Below are 22,672 nucleotides of genomic sequence, written 5' to 3'. Positions count from 1 at the left end.
TTTTAAAATTATAGGTTAATATTAAGAAGAAGTATGGGGTATTATATATATACAGCATATGAAATAAAATTTCCCTTACTTAACGTTTTTATTATCTACGCACTTACAAAAGAAAATTATATTAAGTAAAGGAATATTTTATCGTTAGTTGCCAAATACGATTCCCTACAAAATTATAAAAAAAAAAAACTTTTCAAAATTTTTTCTGCGAATGCGCAGATAAAAGTACTAGCTTTAATATTCATATATTTCGCAGTTTTTAACGAATTTTTTTAAAATTTTAAATCAATAATTTTTTAATTAATATTAAATTTCTCCAAAAATTTCGTTTAATTCCGTTGAATATTAATGAAATTATAGCAAAATATATATATATTTTTTTAATAAAAATTTAATATCTCCATAAATATTTACTCTAGGTTTGCAAAACGTTATGCAATTATCGAAAAATAACAACAAAATTAATCGATATAAGTTAAAAAATTTTTAATATATATATATATATATACACTGAAGAGCCAAAAAAACTGGTATACCTGCCTAATATCGTGTAGGGCCCCCGCTAGCACGCAGAAGTGCCGCAACACGGCGTGGCATGGATTCGATCAATGTGTGAAGTAGTGCTGGAGATAACTGACACCATGAATCCTGCAGGGCTGTCCATAAACCAGTGGGAGTAAGAGGGGGTGGAGATATCTTCTGAACATCACGTTTCAAGTCATCCCAAACATCCCAGCGATGTCGTAGATTTGATGTTTTACCGGATTTCTGATACTCACGGTATACTCGTGAAATGCATACTTATGCCTGTACTAGTTTTTTTGGCTCTTCAGTGTATATATATATATATATGTATATATAAAGAGAGAGAGAGAGAGAGAGAGAGAGATAAACAATGCAATGATTTGAAACTTATGTGGTAAAAATTCATTTATTTGTGGAAAGCATTTAATTAAATCTAATATAATTTTATACAAATAACGAAAGTTATTTCAAATTTCCCCCACTGTATTTATAAAATTTCAACATAAGTATATTATGGAGTGTTTCCCATTTCTCAGTCATTCCATAATACAAGGCTTGCAATGAGCTGATAATGTGTTTTTGTAAATCCATTTCACAAAGCTGGAAACACGTGTATAGACTCCAGCCACTTCTGGTAAGGCACAACGACGTCCAAATGAAACAAGACCACATAGCACATATTCATCATTTAGGCGGACAACTAGACCGCTTCCAGAATCTCCCTGGGGAAAAAAAAAAGAGATAGAATCACATTTGAGAAACCTTATTAATAATTTTAAGGATGGTAAGATAAAAATTGTAAAACTTCTTTTTGTCTGTTATACAGGGTGACCTAGGATCAGTGGGACAGACTTTTAGGGAAGGTAGTGGACATCAAAAGGATTGAGAATTGCAAAGTGACCCGTGGTCGGAAACGTCGTGGGAAAGAAGTATGGCAGGTATAGGAAATAAATCAACACAAGAATAAATGAGATAATTTAAAATAGTTGTTGCACAAAGATATTAGGTCTATGGTAGATGATGTGTGAAAATGTCTCAAAAAGAAGTTTTGAAATTTCCACCATTGCTAGCGATGCATGCGTTACATCGGGTTATGAAGTGGCGTACTCGCACAAATATGCATGGATTTTGTTCGATATCCGTAGCAGCACACACGATTCTTGTAACCGGATCCATTTTGGAAGAAACAGGTGCTGCGCACAAAGCACTTTTCAGTGCACTCCAAGGGAAGAAATTCTTATAGCTTAAATCTGGAGAGCGTGATGGCCTGTGAACAGGTCAACCACGTCCAATTCATTTCGTGAAAAACAAAATCGAACGAAGTTTCCGATAAGTTGCTGTTCAAATCTGAACCCTTGTTATGTCCCCTACCCACCCTTAAAGCTTGTCCCAATTATCCTTGGACGCCCTGTATAAAGAACTAAAATTATAACAGTGTTTGTAACTTGAACAGCGAAATATTTGATCAGCCAATAAAAATTTTAAGAAATTTCAAAATACTGGCAACTTTATTTCGGTCGATCATGTATATAATTCTTATGGCTATTCTTGACCAAAAATTTGGTTCATATTTCTCAGCTTCGTAAAGTCTTAAAAGGAATTTAACTTACAGTGCATGCGTCCCTTCCTCCTTCCCCTCCGGCACACATCATATTAGACTGAATTTCAGTTTTAAATTTTGATTGGCATTTTTCATTTGACACGACTGGAAGTTCAACAGACTGTAGACTGTCAGCGCTGATGCCACCTGCAATTTATAAATTGAATACTATAGCGCTATATCCTATTTTAATTCTAATTTTCAGTGAGCAAAAATATTAATTTTAGGTGGTAATTATTTATTTTTATTGGAATATTTACATATTGGACATTTTGTTATATTGGACACTTCTACAACTATTCAACGAGTTTTATCCTTGATTCAGTCAGATATCGAGGAAAATTTGCTAGGGCAGCCCCAGACATTTTATTTATGCTGAAAGGCTAAAAAGAATTACTGAGCTATTTGCAACAATTTGGATTTCTCTTAAGTAGCAGTGATTGTCCTGAATGAATCGCATGCATTGGGAAAGCTGTATTAGCGACAATACGAAGACAATAATGGCTTTACACAATCGTATGGCGAAGCAGATTTTGGTAGAAGCATTCAATCGCCACATCCTAACTGTGCATGGACATTACATTTTCAAAAAAACCAACGAAAGAACATTCTGTGGTGTTTAGGGGAAGTTTCTTTGCAGAATAGTATGTTACCATGGGGTACATCAGCGAGAGAAAGCAAATAATTTTATCAATATCTTATCTGTATAGAGCAATTAGAAGTTTTTTTTCTCTAACAGCGATCTGTATGGCAAAATTTCTCTAACACCACAGATTGAGCCGTGATGGTTCAGGGCTTCCGAATCCCGCCGATGACCGGTCAATACGAATTCCATATCCAGCTTGCACCGACCACAGTGCTGACGTAAAATATCCTCAGTAGTAGACGAATCATGGGTTAGAGTCCTCTTGCCATCAGGCTAACCGTGGTAGTTTCCTCTCTATGTAATGCAAATACGGGTTAGTTCCATCAAAAAGTCTTCCACGAAAGCAAATTTCCCCACTACTTGATCCTGGAGTTCCTTTGTCTTCTGGTTGGATTCAAAATTCAAGGCAACGAAGTTGAACACTAGTAATCGTAAACAAAATAAAATAGCACCACAGAGTGTTCACTTGTTAGAAAAAGAATATTTAATAGTAAGAAAGATCTCGTAGATTCAATGTTAAACAAATTATTCACACCATAAAAAAGCAAAAACAATCAGTATATGAAGGGAGGTTCAGTTTTAAAGGGAATGATAGTGAGGGGGAGATTTAAAAGACTAGTGACGGACGTTTCAGTTTTTTTTTTAATTAGTCGGCGTAACAGAGTACGTACCTCCTATTAATCTTGTGTTGATAAAAATATTCACAGAATGTTAATCAACACATTAAACAAACTACGAGTAAATAACACTAAAATAATTATCATATAAGAATTCTGCGATATGGTTGTGACCAAGGCACCATCTTCTACAATCAGATTCCCAATCTACTGGAATCCCACAACACAGGAATTATATTACTTGATTAAAATTAACTTTATTCGCTTCAAAAATATACAAATTGGAAATAACAGTAGACATATTTAAAACGCTCAAAAACAGGCGTCCATTTTCAATACTTACCTGATGTAAATGTTCATTCTCTAATTTATTCACGTCTGTGCAACTCTTAAAAATGGGCGCCTGTTTATGAGAGCTTGAAACATGTCGATTGTTATTTCAAATTTGTACATTTTCGATGCGAATGAAGTTTCTAATAAAGTACTAATCCTAACGCTTCAGTTTCTTGGGATAATTTATTTATTGAGTAGCACATTTAATGCAGAAAAAATGTCATAATTATTTAATTTATTGCTATTTAATTAACTTCTAATTCAAGTAACTGATAATATTTTAAGTTGAAATTAAGTTTTCAGATTTGAAACTACATACAATGTATGTTAAACCATGCAAAACTTTGTGTAAGTTATAATTCAATTTTTTTTAATCATTACTAAATCTTTGATCATTACTAAATCACAGGTACATGATCCAACGGTATGACCGGTTTGAAAGTCCACCAGCTCCAATAGTAAATTGAGACTTGATGCTACGCCGTGTAACAAAATGAGCAGTACATTAGGAGTACATTCAACACACACGTTACATTCAACACTTGTTGGAGTACATTCAACACATACCTTCTGCATGCTTATACATTTTTTAATGAACTTTTACACCTTACGTAGAATATCTATGAAGTAAGGGCATTCATTATGACCTGTACTCTTTATAGACTTGGATTAGCCACTCTTGAAAAGTATTCATTTTTTCATTGACGAAACAGATTAGTGAGTAAACGAAATTTTTTTTTCCAAACTATATTTTTACAAGGTGCAATATTTAATTTTTACGACACTTATACAGGGCGCTCCGTCAGTACTTCCTTTAATATTTCCTTTTCCTTTTTCTGAAAATGAAATCAAAACTATATAAAGATTAAGGTTAGCAAATCTAATGTCAAACGTTGACAAAACTATCGAAACCAATTGATTGCCAGAGAAAACAGAAGGTGAAATGTGATTAATGGGAACAAACTCAAATTTAAACCGGCAATCAAAATTGATTTTGGTGCAATTTTGATTGGTTTTTGTCTCGACTTTTCAATAGTCATTCATTCTTTTTCTTTTACTGGGCTAACATTAATTCGCGTATGCGTTTAATAATCTTTTCTCCATTTTTTTTATTTGAATTCTAAATATTAAAGGCGGTGACCAAGGAGCATCCTGAATAACATTTATGGTCATTTTGAACTTACTGTAATTTAAGCGTCCCCATCCATAAAGATTGACTATTGTTCCTGGCTTCAAATTCAAATTTGGAGATGGCAACCATACAGTTCTTATTCCGGAATCCCACTGTACTGGTTCTTCGAATTCTATCACAGCAATGTCATGAAAGAATTTGCCAGGGGTGTAAGATGGGTGACTCTTTATAGATCGAATTTTGCGTAATTGCCCTTGTGGTGAACTGTGAATAGCGTAATCTCCCACATCTACCAGGACCTCCTCAGCTTGTCGACTGCCAATAAAGGACATATTGTAGCAAAAAAATATCAAAAACATTATTTTTTACGGGTAACGAAGCTTTTGGGATGTTGTTGCATGCTGTTCACGCACCCCTGATCATGGTTTTCTAGAAAAGGAGAATATGATTTGTGATTTTTCAGCAAAAAATTTACCAATCAGAAGCTCATTTTCCCTCGACGGTAATTGGAATGGTCAATTAATCAACATTTCACTTTGTGACTAGCTAAGTTAACCGAGCATAAAGCCCAAACAAACGAAAAACTCCCTGACCAGCTTCTCCTTTTTTCTTGACGATGATTGGAGGTGCGTGAATTACACGCAGTGAGAACAGTTTTTTTAAGTAGTTAGAAGGTTTCATGTGGTCCCGAATCAACTCGGATCGTATCACTGTCACAAGTGCAAGTATTTCCATATTTGCCGTGTATTCCGTAATCGCCTCAATTGATACATATTTTAAGAATTATTGCCAAAAACGCAACTTGTAGAACAAAGGGAGAATTCACGTTGCATGGGAAAATAATCGAGTGTGCGAATTCGGTGATGCAAACGGAATCCCGATTGTTTAGTTTTTTGCGGTTAAAATATTTCATCAATCAGATTCTCATTTGCACCTCCTTACTTAAATATGCGACTTTTTTCGCATATAATGTAAATGATCCTATACACATTAGAGGTCACATATTAACTATATAATTAGAAGGAAAAAAAAGAAAAGAAAAATGACATCGTCAATAAACAGTCATTTAAGAAAATAATTCCCAGAAAAGTAGAATCAAATCCATCAAAATCAGTTTGTCTTACCGAAAAACTAGAGTTTTTTTTTTTTTTTTTTTTTGCATTGAACTTTATGAAAAACTGCATGTTTATGGAAAACTACATGAACCTAAAAATATGTACTAAGGACGGAGATTGTAGAACACCAGAGCAAAAATTATGCACATTTATAGATTTAACAGTAATAACTTGGTTAGCTATAAATCCACTTCATTAATGATTAATCATGCAATTAAGACAACACATATATCATTGCTAAAAGAACGAACAAAAGAAAAATCGTGGGGAAATGACATCCTTAATCTCCCCGCTTGCCCAAGAAGTAGTGCTGTAGCTGCCTTTCGTCTTGCTACCAAGCACGATAGCTTATACGCCCATCTTTTCCGTCTTAAAATAGTGGATAATCCTGCCTGCCCCCTCTGCCGCAGTGATGCGACGATGAATGCTGAACACAGGGGCGTACGCAAGGGGGGGTTTAGGGGTTTAACCCCCCCCTTGAGCTCAGACAAAGTGAATTTACAAAATAATACAGACAAAAATAAAAATTTTAGTAGAAATTATGCGGGTTATTATTTTTTAAGACTATATATTTTTATTTGCCTTATGCCTACTTTTTTTTTCTCACGGTATTTCTCAGAATACTGATAAAACATTTACTATAATAGGGTTGTATTTTTGAAACCAAATTCACGTGATACTGTTACGGGCGAGGCCCGATCATTGGTTCCTTACTGACCTGCCAGTCGCGATAGTTTTCGAGACTGGCTGGCATTCGCGAGGTCTGGAATCCTAGACGTTCTGTCGTCTTTGAGACAATTCGAGAATTTTGTAGATGCGGTTAAAAAAAATTATATGAAAGGGGGTTACATTTATTTTCGATTTTAGTCAGACTAAGAGTTATCTCTGCCGCTTGTCCTTCGGAGCTTGTTTCTAAATCTGTTTTGTTTTGGAGACTCTGTGCTCGTTGAAGTTATTCATTCCAGCTCGAAACTTTGAGATCGTAGCTTAGTGGATATTTCTGTGCCAATATATATGTATATATTTTTGCTGTTCTTGGATCTTTAGGATGTCTAAACGCAAGAATTTAACAATTTTTAATTACTTTGAGAAAAAATCACGACCTGAAATTAGTGAGGTGACAGCATCTAGTACCAATGTAAGTTTTTCTGTTGAACAGAAATGTGATACTTCCGTTGAAGAAAACGTTTCTAGCGTAACAGAATCTGATGAATGTGAAAGCGGCCCTCAAAGTGTTACTTCCCACCCATATGACATTGGACTTTTTTCAGAAGATAATACATGCGAGGATAAAAAACTGGATATACTTAAAAATGTTTGGGAACCCAATCCAGCATTTGTTTTTTCTGAAAAAGGAAAAAGAAAATTGAAATTTCAGTACAAATGGCTTTATCGCTGGAAATGGCTTGCATATTCAGAGGTTAAGGGTGGTGCTTTTTGCAAATTTTGTGTACTTTTCGCCCCAAGTGGTGCCGGTTCTGGAAAGCAACCTTTAGGCCAACTGTGCAATGTAAAATTTGACAACTGGAAAAATGCTGTAGAGCGATTTTCTGAACACGAGAAATGTCTTTATCACACTGCTGGGACATTAAACGATATTTTATTTGGAAAGATGAAACCTGTGGATGAACAAGTTGACAGTGCAGCAAGCAGAAGAAAATTAGAAAATAGAAAAAACATTACTCCAATCATTGAAACCATCTTATTTTGTGGAAATCAAGGTCTCGCTCTAAGAGGACATAAGGATTCGGGAATAATTGCTGAACAACCAGGTGAAGAGAACGACGGAAATTTTCGAGCATTGCTTCGTTTCCGGAGTAAGAACAATTCGACTCTTAAGAACATTTTAGAGTCAAGCAGAAAAAATGCTCAGTATACCAGCCCTCGATTTCAGAACGAAGTTATTGAGGTTTGCAATATTTTAATCCTACAAAAACTAGTCAGCAAGATTAATGATGCAACTTGCTTTTGCATTCTTGCAGATGAAACAACTGATATTACAGGTATAGAGCAATTATCGTTATGCGTTCGATATGTCGATAAAGAAAATTTTAACATCACCGAACAGTTTTTTCAATTCATTCCGGTGCATGACTTAACCGGAAAAGCAATAGCAACAACAATATTAGACCAATTACAGTCTATGAAAGTTGATATAAAAAAGTTACGTGGACAGGGGTACGATGGTGCTGCATCAATGAGTGGGAAAATTAATGGTGTACAAGCCCACGTAAGAAGTATTGTCCCATCAGCTCTCTATGTACATTGCTCTGCTCATAGCCTCAATTTGGCTGTATCAAATGCATGCGAAATAACTGGCATTAGAAATTGCTTAGGGACAATTAAAACATTATACGACTTTTTAAATACGCCAAAAAGACAGTATGTCCTATCTTCAGCAATAGAGGAGATGTAAACCAGCTCTAAGAGGGAGAAAATTAAACAGCTATGTGCAACCCGTTGGATGGAAAGATACGACTCAGTAACCGCTGTGGTGGAACTTTTCGAGCCTATCGACGAAACACTACAAAAAATATCAGAATGGAAGGATAAGGAATCAGCTACCCAGGCTAATTCTTTACTGTGCACAGTATCTAATTGCCAGTTCGTAATATCTCTTTTGTGCATTTACAAAGTTTTCACCATAGCAATCCATCTCTGTAGATACCTACAAAAAACAAGCATAGATTTGATAGAGGCAGTGAGTCTTGCAGAAGATGTCATTAAAGATCTAAAATTAATGCTTGAAAATGCCACTGAAACATTCTCTGAAATATTCAGCTCTTCTTCTCTTATGCTAACAAGCATTGGATCTTCCACTTCCATGCAAATCCCTAGAATAACAGGAAGACAGAAAAATCGCGATAATTTTCCCTCATCGACACCGGAAACATATTTCAGAGTTAGTGTTTTTATTCCATTTATAGAAAATTTTATAACACAATTAAACTTAAGATTTGTATCGCATCGTGATATTTTGAAAGGATTTCAGTGTCCTCTACCTGCCGATCCTTTCATTTGCCAACCTTCAAACATAAAGGCTTTTGAAGCATTAGTGGAATTTTACGCTGGAGATTTGGATACCTGTAAAGAAAGCCTTAAGTCTGAACTAAAACTCTGGTATAAAAGATTAAAAAGGATTAGTGAAGACGGAGGTAGTGTTCCAAAAACTGCGGCGGATGCTCTTGGAATGTGCAATAAAGATATAACACCAAACATTTTCAAACTCCTAGAAATATTGGTCGTTCTACCTGTTTCAACGAGTGCAAACGAAAGATCCTTTTCGACTTTGCGCCGTTTGAAGACTTATTTACGCAACTCAACGGGAAATAATAGAATGAATGGATTGGCGCTCTTAAGCATTCATAGAAACTTTACCCCAGCTGTCGAAGACATTTTAAACGAACTTGCAAAAAAAACCCCGTCGTTTGGATATTACAGTATAAATCAATAAATTTTTAGCGTGTTTATATACTGGTTTAATTCCCTATTTGTTGGTAAGTCATTTTTTAGTTAAATTCATTGGTTTTCTATGGAATATTCACATTTATATGGTTATTATTTAGGTAGCTGTTACAGTATGAGTAGTATTTTCTGCCTTGATTTATTCCTACTTTTTAATAAAAATAAAATATTTTACCTCTTATTATAAAAAAAATTATATTCTTAAACTTAAAAAATAAAAACAAAATTTAACTAAACAATGTTGTCGAAATCAAAAGTCAAAATTGTCTAGCTGTCTAAATTAGGGAAGTAATAGTGCTTTATTACATACTCGAATTTCTTTTAGTAATTTCTGAAAATTATGACCCCCCCCCCCCTTGAAAAAATTCTGCGTACGCCACTGGTTGAACATCTTCTCAACTGTTCAGTTCTCACAAAGAACTGCATCTACTCCCGATACTAGGAGGCCAGAGAACTTTTGTTCAATTTAAGTTCTTGATTTAATTTTTGTGTTTGATGTTTTGTTTTTGAATTTTGTATATTTCATCTCCTTCTGTATTTGTATTTTTATTTTCTCTTGATCTCTGTACTGAGTTAGGATAACGTCTATACCGCCTGCTGCATTAGAAGTAAAAAAAAAAAAAAAGATTTAACAGTGGTATAAACTAATGCACAGTTTGCAAACGGAAAAAAAATGAAGAGCATTCAGAATTTTATAAACGAACGCATCTTTATATAAATATTAGCTTTCTTCAATATATCCTTGTAATATGAAAATTAGAATATCTGTGATTCAAGCACTTATGGAAGGTTGACCATGTAAAGCTAAGCACAGATGGCGCTGGGGATTAATATTCATCGTAAAACTTCCGGGTTACTTCTAATTTTTATGTCTAAGCTTGAAAAAGCGCCCCATCCAATATTATTACACTTGTAGTGTTTTCAATATAGCGTGTTCTTTCAATTTAATTTAAAAAGAAACAAATAAAAAATGAATTCGAAACCTGAGCAGGCTTGCTATGATACTACGCAAAAAATAACTAACTGCGCAACTTTAGACAAATATTTCAAAACTAGTGGGCTGCGCCCCCTGCTCGCTAACGCTCGCCAACTCCCGAAAATTGCTACGCAATCTTATATGGTTTGCTTCGCAAACCAATCTCGTTTCGCTCGCTACTAACTTAGGTACATTGCAAATGCACAAAATTCTAAGAATTCAAAACAATCATTAAAATCCATTTAAAAACTTTTTTTTTAAAAAAAATTAAATCTTTTTAGCCAATACTAAGTCAATAAAATAAATTTGAATTCAAATAAATGACATGCAATTCGTTAAACCTATTAGAAATGTGCTATAGTATAATTCGTGATATAAATCAAAAATCCTCAAAAAAATTCGTAATATATAAATTCTTGAAAAAAAAGCGCTTTCGACAAAATGCTAAAATAGAGATCTATCGACAAAGACTACTCACTTCTGCCTAACTTAATAGTATGAGATTGCCGCAGCTGATGCTCTCTGGTTATTTCAGTTTCCGTTTTTAAAAGCGCTATATGTTGAACCACCTCAGCTAGATTTGGCATATGACATTTTTAGCGGCAATCATTGGTCGATTCGCCGTGTAAGAGAATTAGTAACGTAAACAAAACAAAGCAAAGCAAACGTTGCCATAGGCGGAAAAGAAATACCGCCAAAATTTGGGAGCCACGTAAGAGAATTATATATGGATGGTGTGTTCTACACTAGGGAACGTTTAGTTCGAGAAACTAAACGATGCTTAGTGCCATCGTTTAGTTCGAGAAACTAAACGATGCCTATAAGAAAACTAACTTGAAGGGTATAACTCATAGCTACTCATATATATATACACGTATATATACACAAATAATAAAATAAAAATTAATATAAAGAGAAACTAAAAAAGGGGGAAACCAATAGTCGTTTTCAAGACGCATCTATGGATGGTGTTTTCTATACTAGAGAACGCTGCAAGCTCGGTACCGCCTAAATTTCCGGGTTACTGTTTCCGTTGTATTTTAAAGCCATTTAGCATCATTGTGTTTTGAGATTCTTGCAAACAATGTATTTTATTACTTATTACTTATGTTTACAATGCTAACAATACTTGTGTTTGCAATACTAAAAGTGTTAACACTAACGTAAGATGGTGCACAGCTTTTGCAACACGAACAAACAGTAATAAACAAATGGAAAGAGGCCAAATCAAGACTGCCAAAAAAGCGAGTTATTCAAAATCTAGCAACCATGTCACCTTTTTTAAATAATAAATAACAAAATAACTAAAACACATTTTCACTCTAAACTCCCCAGAATTACATAATAACATTAATATCTTATGAAAGACGGCAGATTTGAGCTCAGAAATTATCTAATTTATTTCTTTTATTGAAAACAAAATTATCCGTTTGAAAACATCGCCTATCAGAATAACATGTAGTAAGCAGCTGCAAACTTTTTAACCGGAACTAGAGTAGGTCCCGAGCTCGATATTGTTATTGTTTACATTTCTATTGAAAACACCATCCATATTAGATAAGGGATAACATGCAAAACATGGTTCACGATGTGATAGAATTTATAAATTACAGTAAAATCTTACGAATGGTAAAATTTCGCGTAAATTAAAACGAAAATCACAGTAATAAAACTTTTCGGAACGGTACTAACGAAAATATAACTAACGGTAATAAAACTAACGGGAGTTTTCTAAATTTCTTTCGACTTTGGGAAGCTAGAAAAGATCAATCTCAGATCCAGTAGCCCCAGAGGTACTGATTTGTGATGGGAACTTGGGGGACTTTGCGACCCCGACAGAAGAATTGTTCGAGTAAACATGCATATGATTCAATAACCTTTTCAAGCAATGGGCGGCAGTGACTGCGTGACTATCAGTAATCAGAGTTGCTCCACAAAACTGGTGATAACCTTCTTTTTCCTCTCTGGCTTGAAAATCATCCACCAAACAGCTCTGCATTGGTACAAAAAAAAAAAAAAAAAAAAAAAAAAAAAACAGTAATGTACAGTGTGCAAAAAATAAATGGACCATCTTGAATAAGATTTGATTTAATGATTGGACCTTTGAGTTCTAGGAGTCAATCTTGATGGTTTGATGAGGTGATCTAAAATGAGCTAATTAATTAGTACAAACTATATTTTAAGTTCCAAAATTAGACATAAAAACACACTTTTACAGAATAAACATACCTTTTTTATGATGGATTAGGATCTCTGACTCCCAAAACATATGGGGTAGCCGCAATCTGGGAAATAAGGTCCCAGTAGTTTGATCAGGAGAGCGATTCAAAGTTTGCACCCCATGTTTATTTTACTTTTCGCGTACTTCATATCTCGAGAACTTATCAAGAGAAATGAAAATTTTTTGCACACAATTATAAAATTCTTTTATCCGAAAATAATTCCACGCAAAAAATAAATTTTAGTAAACATTTATTATTTTATTTAATAATTGTTGAAAAAAGTTCGAATTGTAAAACGCAATTTTTACATAATTTAAAATAGCAAACTATAACATTTGAACGAAATCGGTCGAATAATTCCTCAAAAATCCAATTCTAAAAAAGCGATTCGATTTCTTAGGAACAATACAACAAATTTAGCTCAACTTTTATATTTTGCCATTTAAACTTGCATAGTTTAGAATGATGTAAAAATTGTATACTTTACAATTCTAAATTTTTTCGACTATTATTAAATAAAATAAAAAATAATAAATATTTACTACATTTTTCTTGTGTGGAATTACCTATGGATAAACGAATTTCATAATTGTGTGCAAAAACTTTTCAATTTGCTTAAAAAGTTCTCGAGATATGGCGAAATGCGCCAAAAATAAAATTAACATTGTAAGGTCAAAACTTTGGATCGCTTTTTTGACCATAATATGGTAACCATAACTTTCAGATTGCGGCTACCCCCAACATTTTGGGAGTCAGAAATCAGAATTTGTCGAAAAAAGGTATGTTCATTTAGAGAAAGTACGTTTTTGTGTCTGATTTCTTAACTTAAACTATCATCAGCACTAATTAATTAGCATACCCAAATAGATAACCCATTTGAAACATTAAGTTTTAGTCCTAAAATGTGAAGATCCTATCATTAGATCGAAAATAATTCAGCGTGGTCTGTTTTTTTATTTTGTGCTCAGTTAAACAAAGATATTAAAAAGAATCCTTATAGTATCCATTAAGGTATTAAAAAGTATTCAACATTAAAAAGTACTAGTGGGCTGCGCCCCCTGCTCGCTAACGCTCGCCAACCCTCTAAAATTGCTACGCAATCTTATATGGTTTACTTCGCTCGCTACTAACTTAGGTACATTGCAAATGCTCAAAATTCTAAGAATTCAAAACAATCATTCAAATCCATATAACAACTTTCTTTTTTAAAAAAAAATTAAATCTTTTTAGTAAATACTAAGTCATTAAAATAAATTTGAATTCAAATAAATGACATGTAATTCGTTAAACCTATTAGAAATGTGCTATAGTATAAAATCTTAAGATAAAATTTATAAAACTGATATCTCTTTTAAAAGGTTAAAATTTTGGCTATAATCAAGTCTATTAAAAATTGAAACAAGTGAATTGCAATGGAAAAACCTGCATAAACAAATATATTCTAGTAAAACAAATAAATTCGTGATATAAATCAAAAATCGTCAAATAAATTCGTAATATATAAATTCGTGAAAAAAAAGCGCTTTCGACAAAATACTAAAATAGAGATCTATCGACAAAGACTACTCACTTCTACCTAGCTTATGCTCTCTCTGGTTATTTCAGTTTCCGTTTTTAAAAGCGCTATATGTTGAGCCATCTCAGGTAGAATTGGCATGTGACATTTTTAGCGGCAATCATTGGTCGATTTTCTAGCGTTGCCATTCGGGGAGTTGTAATGAGGTTTTTTTTGTCGCCGTGTAAGAGAAATATATATATAGATTCCTATAGTAAATTAATGTTTCATTAAGTTATAAGCAAGATTTTCTTAATTTGACTAAATTTGAACAATTAAAGTAGTTGTTTATGAAAATGTATTATTAACATGAGATTTAAAAAATAAAAGGAATAAAAAGTAAGAACTTACTAATTTTCAACCACAACAAGTTGGCGGAGAACCTAGAGGATGAGTTTACTTTTTTGTATGTTGGGTAGAAAGCTTTTTAAATAAGCTAGATTTTTTGTTCATTTCTTGTTAACAATATGACAAATAAAGTGTCTATATTCACTTCCCCAAGATTCATCGTTCCTCTTTCGTTTCGTCTTCCATGGCCTTCTTCCCCCTAAATCACTGGAGTAAACTCTACCGGTTCGCTTTACTCTCACTTAGCCCACACTAACTTGTGAAGGATGGAAGATCCATTCATCCAGTTCAACAAAATAAAGTTTGTTATAAAGTCTTAAGATATCGTTCTTTTACTTTAATTCCTTGAAATTTTTTTTGGAGAACAAGTTGCGTTTCTTAATTTTTTTTCCTTCCTAAATTGATAAAATATGCAGTTCTTATTGATTTCTTAAAAAATAAACGAATATTATTATGTCTTCTAGTGTGATCGAAAACTACCCGGCGTTTCTGCCATAGCTGTCAAAAGATAGAGCCCATAAAAAATAGCGGCACAATTCGGTTACGTTACTACTGATGCACAACCAATGATAAATAATATTGGGTGAGTTACTGAATAACGGATACTGTCTGCCTGAATAGAGAACTCCCCTTGTCAGCAGTCTAGAGCACCGTCGGTAACTATGGTTATGAGGAGTTGCTGGTTAAAGTACTTTATGTAGGGGTAAATTTTTAGGATCAATTTTGACTCTGGTCGGCGAGCAGATCATTAAAAGTTTCTCTCTTTGAATTGCACGTTCCTTGCTTCCATAACAGCAGTCAGTCACAGACTCAGCGATTGGAGTTCTTTGGTTAGAAAGACAGTAGTTAAGATTAGTCTGTCCTATTTTTATTGCACTATAAACCCAATTGTTTCAGAATTATGTAATTTTGAGTCTTCTTTTTAAAAAATTACATTGAGTCCTGCAAAACTTTAAAATATCTTTTTAAAAAAATTAATAAATAAATAAATGTCAATACTTACAGCATAAGGAAATAATCCTCGTGCAGCATTGTGTCCACCAACTACTCGTGTCTGTTTAAAACTTCCATTACTACCACAAGGACAAAGTTCCCCTGTTTGTTTGTAGGGGAAAAGGAAGTTTACAACGTAATTGTGTGTTATTATGAGCCATCAATAAATCTAGTGTATACAAAAGCTTCGTTTATTTTTGAAGAATCTATCATTTGAACCACTTATTATATAAAAAATACAACTTTAGTCATTTTAAAATACGACTGATATCGTTAGAATTCAAACCAAAATTTGCTACTCGCGACCTAAAACACTCGAATACGCCATCTGGGAATAAGATCAATTCTTGGGAATAAGAACCTCTCTCCTTCCTTCTCTTCCCCTGCTCTAATGCATGGAAATGATGTTCTCAATTTACATAATTTTTTTTTCTTATGCATCTACATTAATCAAAAATATATTTACAAATTTCCATGATGCTAAAATTAAGTACTATGTTTAATGCAGTTTTGAGTTCCACACTTTTTCCAGAATTCTGTTATGCGCCACCAACAGCGCATTTCGATCGCCAATCGACTACGTTTCGAACTATGTTTTAGTTAAATGATATAGCATTATCGGAAAGTTGCAACATTAGCGATTTTTCATAAATTTTTTCTATCTTCTCTCCCCCTGAAAACACCAATGGAGGAAAATGTGAATAGAAACGATAATTAATAGATTAAATAATAAAGTTTTTAATAAAAAGTTAGTTTTTATAGATTAAAAAAATTTCGCAACAACGCAATAGGAGATATATACCTACAAACTATTAACAAAAAATTATTAACAGAAGCACACTTTTGCATTAAATCAAGACAACACAAACAAATACACAATTATGCACACAATAACACAATCAAAATCTAAAAGGGTATTTATCCATAGCCACCGAGAGTGAAGGCCTCTCAGTAGATTTGTGACGTCATCCTCTGACGGGTTAGCGAAGCATAAGATAACGCGGTATTCAGGTTTGTATTAAGAGAAAACTATAATAAATAATTCAAACTTTTGAGCCACGTAATATATTTTTGCCTCAGCTAATTTAATAGCACTTAAATTTTTTTTCAAGTGGTGAATTTTTAGCTTTTTCAGTTATTTTTAAAGTTATAACTCAATAAAATGAACCTGTAGGACTTCTTGATGCTTTTCAATAGAAATGAATGAATAGAAATGAAGAAAGCAAATTTAATAAGAAATTTTTCACTTTTAATTTTTAAATCTTGATTCCTTATAACTATTTTTAATATCAAAAGAATAAATCTTATTTAAGTGTATAATTTATTATTTTCTAATATGTAATTAAACATTAGATTTAATCATATATTTGAAAATAAGAAATAATACATTTTAATAATGAAACGGTTACGAGACAAATAAAAATATGTTATATCATGGCAAAACAAATAAGAGACAAATAAAGAAATAATAGTTTTATTGGCACATTTATGAAGTTTTTATTTTACATATACTCTTCCAGACTTATAAAATAAGCATTAAATTTGGGATAAAATGAGAATAGTATATAAATATATATATATATATAACTTAGATCTCTGGAGCAAACTCAAAATTCATTAATCCTTAAGATTGCAAAAATCTAAATTCAAATTTTATTTATTTTTTCTTAAAGAAAAGGACATATACTCTTCCAGACTTATAAAATAAACATAAAAATGGGAATAAAATGAGAATAGTACATATAAGCTGAAGCAAACTCAAAATTTATTTATCCTTAAAATTGCAAAAATCTAAATTTAAATTTTATTTATTTTTTTAAAAAAAAATAGTGTTTCTTTTTTAGTTTTAGTATAGATCATTATATGGTAGTTCAAAAAATAATAAAGAAAATAATAACATAACAATTTAATAATATTTTTTTGTTGCCAGATTTGTACAAAAATATATTACAAGGAGGAAATATTGATTGGATAATTATAGGGAAAAAAACATATTCTAAGAAAATAGAGAAGATTTTTTAATATGAACAAACTACTTTGAATATTAATTAAAAAGTTGTCTATTATATTCTAATATATATACACTAGCAAGTAACGGCAGAATTTTAGATTGGTTAGCTTCGTGGGGAAAATTACAATGTTCGGGCTATATATATCTATACATATTTTAAATATAGATATATACATACATGCCTTTCACAAAATGAGGGAGAAAATGATACAGAACGAAACAGTTTCAGGTGCGAGTTTTAAAACGAATTCAACATAGTAAATAAAATATATTAGTTTACAGAACTGTCCTTAATTGGTATAAAATGTTAATTGTTAAAATAGTTAAAAAAATTTTTTTAAGGTATCAGCACAAAGACAACAAAAGATAACACAAATACGATTCATCTGTATTCGAAAGATTCATACCATATGAATCAAGAACAACAGTTTCATTAATATTCATTAAAATAATAACATACAAAACTTAAAATGGCTACTAATAATGAATCAAATTCTTTTTTTATTAATATAATCTAATGTACTACCGGAGTTTTTTTTTTCAAGTATGAATATTTATGAAGTTTTACTCATATGATCGTAAGCTATCGTTAAGAATAAATAAGCTTCAAATGCCAATCAACATTGTTATTAATTTTTCTTTCTTTTAAAAGTATAAAACTAAAGATTCTTTACTAGTTTTTTTAAATAATATAAATGTTAACTCTTAATGACATCTTATATTTGTTTATATATACATTTAGACACGACAAATGATGTTTAAATTTGTTTTATTCCACGTCTAAGAGTTTTGCAAAAGCACGAATGTTTTGCTAGTTTCATATTCTAATGTTTGCCAACAATAAGCAATACCTAAAGCAATGTAATTCTTAAATACAATTTATTTCAATATTTAATTAAAAAGCTTATTATTAAGTCTGCAAAAACGAATATTAAAACATGAAAGATAAATAACACTTACTCGACTATTAACGGTTATTTGATAACTGTCTCGTTTGGTAGAATTAATCCATTTTTTTTTTTTTAAATTTCCTCATTTTTTGGAAACTTAAATACTGATACTTTAAGCACATTTTTGTAGTTCCCTTTACATCTTGGAACTACACACGATTATTTTAAATCGTTTAAAAGGACACATCCGACGGACAAACAACACTGCTATTCAATGAAGGACAAATATTTGAAATTGGCGGCTAATCACATATCCCCACAGAATGTGACGTCACTGAAAGACCTTGATGATCTCGCAGGCCTTATTTCTCGGTGGCTATGATTTATCTCACAGGAAATACATACATCTAGTTTTTTATTTAAAATATTTTTTAAGGATTTTTTTTTATCTAATTATAAAATAAGACAGGATGTTTATAAATCGGGTATTTTGAATCTCTAAGTGTCTAAAAACTTGAATTGTATCGTCAACACAAATTTAAATTGTTGCCATTGTTTGATTAAACTTTTCTCCTATCTGTTCCAATTTTGGTCTTAGTCATCGAAATGGTAAACCATAAAGTTCTTAAATTTTGTTTTAAATTCAGAAAAATGTTTGCGATAAACAACTCTCAATTTTCTTAAAGCCTTAACTTACACCAAGAAATTTTTACAGAAAAAACAAGAAAATTTTGGCATGTTTGATACTAATCGGTCAATATTAACAATAAAAATACGCCGGATAAAAGTGAATATTTTAAACTAATTTATCACATTAACCGGTTGTTATTAATAATAACCAATGAAGTTTGGTCAAAACCATTCTTCCATGTTTTTATTTCTCACTTTGACCAAAAGAAGGGATTATTATAATTTTTGACCAATTAGTATTGATAATAACCGAATTTATCACTTGTATACATATAGCGAAATATACATATACAGGTATATCACTCCTGGCTCTAAAAGGTAAAATACATTTTGAGAACTTACTTTTGTCAGCTACTGGAAATACAGTCTAAAAATTAAAAAAATTCTGTACTTGAAAGAAATCAATTAATATTAATAAATGCATTGATTTAACAAAATACTTTATACATTTTAATAAAGAAAAGATTTTTTATTTATGACCATTGCTGAGCAGCCGACGCAATTCTGAGTTTAGAATTATCAATGTTCAACTTTGTAGTCTTGAAATTTTGTACCCGACCTAGAAGTCAAGGTAACTCCAGGATCAAGCATTGGGATCAACTAGCCTTAGTGCAGAACCTTTTAAAGAAACTAACCTAACTATGAAAAATCAAGAAAACCTCCCACGGTTAGCCCGATGAAAAGAGGATTCTAACCCATGATCCGTCTACCACTGAGGATATTTTACGTCAGCACTGTGGTCAGTGTGAGCCGAAACAGAATTCGTATCAATCAGCGGCCGCTGGGCCATCTTAGTGGAAGGCGAAAGCTCTATCTACAATACATAGAAGAATTTTGCAGAAATAGTGTATTCCATACTGGCCGTTCTCTTAGCTTATAAAATTATTTCGAAAATAAAAATCATAAAATTTATTGCAATTTATTTAAAAATTTATTGCAATAAAATGGCGTCAAGCACAATTAATTTCAGTCTTAAATTGTTAAATATTCCAAATCTCTGAATGCTTAAGCACCGAGCAAACTAGCAAATCCTATTAAATAGTTAAATCTATCCGAACATGAAAGATCTTTTCCTTGCAGCTTTTACTTACATAATTCTTTTTTTTATATATATAATAACGTGATTATTACTTATTAAAACAAGAATAATAGCAATAGACAAAAGTACATATATATTGAATTAAACTACATTGCACATTTTATCTTCTTTATCAAAATTAAATAATAGCAGGGTTTTAACTTTCTTTACGAAAAAGGTAATTTTTTTTACTGAATAAATTGCATTGCTTACATATTTAATTTTTAAATAAATCCTTCCATCAAATTTGTTTTAATCATTATTTTAATAAAAAAAAATAAATGAAAAATCAATCTTCTGACGCATTGATTTAGCATTTTGAAATTTTGATCTTCTAACTTTGTACAATTCAGATGTGGGCTGATAGTTAGACACGGATAATTACAACGGTCAGAGAGCGGGAGGGTGACCACTTTGATCAGCTGGCAAAGGGACAGAGATTGTTTGATATCAGTCCTCGTTAAGCATTGATAATGTGAAGTGCACAATTGTGCGCGCAGGTCGTCGGGCTACATAAGTGGAGAATTAAAATTGTTATGGCATGTCTACGGATCATCATGAGGGATTTTTTCCAAACCGTCGCCAATAGCCCATAGTGCAGCTCTATGATGACGTAAATAAAATACTACTATTACAACTAATTATTTTTAAAAACTTATTGAAATTAGTTTGAAAATATTAAAAAAAAAATTTTTTTTGTCAATTGTGTATTTTTTTTTTCTTCCAATAATTTATTTTCGGAAAACCAGAGCTGCAATTTGACCAGTCAAGCCGCAGGTTGTGCACTTCGAAGTAACTTTTCATATGCAAAGAAACAAAAAGTTTTCTTTTCTTTTTTTTCCTTAAAGAAATGTTTGAGATATTTCAATTAGTACTGAGACAGCTGAAAAATGAAATTTTAGAACTAATTATTTAAAACGATACTATCGCAATTAAAATTTAAAAAAAAATACATCTTACCTTGGCATAAATACCCATAAAATGAAAGTACTGGAACCAGATTGTTAAAAACATTATGTTTTTTTATACTACCTCAAACAATTTTGAAAATCTGTCACACGAAGAACAGCTTGAAGTGGGCAACGTCATTAGAAATGTCTTTGCTTTTTTTGACAGAGCTTAGAAAAAACACATGTGGTTGGAATAATGTGCGATTTGCACTGATTATACTTTAACATTTGTTACGTCAAAGAAAACATAACTGGCTTGAGGTTTATTTTAGGAGTGTAACACTACTTTAATTATACACATCAAAATTTATATAACATTTAATTTCCGGGCGATTTTATTTTTATTTTAGTACATTTTGCTGATTTCCTTTAGTGATTAAAAAATTGAATATAACCATGATCTAAATTTAATATTATTTCATATTTTAATATTTATCACTTGGAATTATAACAGTTTTCTTACGTGATGCGAAGTTAGGCCAACTGCAAAATTTTACTGAGAGATACCTCCGAACTTTACTAAATTTCATGGACTATAAATATAGCTAATAAGCATAGAAAATTTTATTAATCATGTTCCTTTTTTTTGGCGCAATAGAAAATTCTACGAGTCCCCCAAGTCTTACGTCAAAACACTAAACTCTTTGTAGGGAGAGTCTCGCAGGGAAGGAAGGGGGTGCAAGGAACAAAAAAGAATACAATCCAGTAAATACCTTAATAGTAAATCCTTGGTTCTAAATAAATTATAATGATCAATTTTTTGAGTAGATCTAGCAGAAGCATAAAGCTCTTCCAATAATCCATCCTCTATAATGAACAATATTTTACTGATCTTAAAAAAAAATTGAAGGACTAAATATTGTTTAAGGCATACATAGAATCACAGAAAACCTGAGATACTAAATAAAAAATTTATTATTGCAAGAAATAAAAAAAAAATTTTCTTGCATGGTTAATTGTTTTTGCTTGCCTGGTAAATAATTTTTCTTGCCTCATTAAAGACGAGACGGGCTTAGCCCGAGACCAACGAGGGCTCGTCGACTGAAAAAAGGTTTCAAGCGGGCTCGGACTTAATTTTTAGTTCAGACTCGATACAATTTTCATAAACTTTTTTATTACCTTTAAACCAAAGTATGGTATAGTTATGAAGTATAAAAAATTTAATTGCTGGCGATAAAAAGCTTTTAATGACTAATTTACTTGTAGTGGCATCAAAAGCTCAGTGGTGGGATCTTAAAATTTGGACGTATACCTCGAGCGGACTAGTACTCAATGTAATCCTATGTGTCTCGGGCTCCAACCTGTTTAAGCGAGCCTGAACTCATATAAGATTACTCATCCAATATCTTCTTTGGACCCTCAAATTGTCTTCTCTGTAACGTCTGATTTCTCGGACATTGGCGTGTCTCCGGTTGATACTCTGACATGGATAAAGCCAAGGATCACTTACATTCCTTCCACTGTCCGAGAGATCGACCATTATGGACAAGGAAGTTTGATGGTTTAGGAAAGCATCATGTTGGAGA

General features: G+C 32.1%; 1 protein-coding gene across 1 annotated transcript; it reads right to left on the bottom strand.

Annotated features, from left to right (window-relative positions):
- Nucleotides 1-917: 917 nt before the first annotated feature.
- Nucleotides 918-21,328, bottom strand: LOC107441529 (trypsin-3). The gene is made up of 7 exons (XM_043044505.3): nt 21,157-21,328; nt 19,461-19,485; nt 15,538-15,629; nt 12,287-12,402; nt 4,906-5,168; nt 2,136-2,272; nt 918-1,247 (listed from the first exon to the last, which is right to left on the bottom strand). The coding sequence occupies exons 1-7, from the start codon at nt 21,208-21,210 to the stop codon at nt 1,062-1,064; spliced, it is 873 nt and encodes a 290-aa protein (XP_042900439.2). The 5' UTR covers nt 21,211-21,328; the 3' UTR covers nt 918-1,061.
- Between the last annotated feature and the right edge of the window lie 1,344 nt (nt 21,329-22,672).

This window comes from Parasteatoda tepidariorum, chromosome 4 (genome assembly GCF_982258835.1).
Source record: "Parasteatoda tepidariorum strain Cologne lab strain chromosome 4, Ptep-v5.0, whole genome shotgun sequence".
NCBI lineage: Eukaryota > Metazoa > Arthropoda > Arachnida > Araneae > Theridiidae > Parasteatoda > Parasteatoda tepidariorum.
Note: the sequence above shows the minus strand (reverse complement) of the source record. Positions and strands in the feature narration are given on the sequence as shown.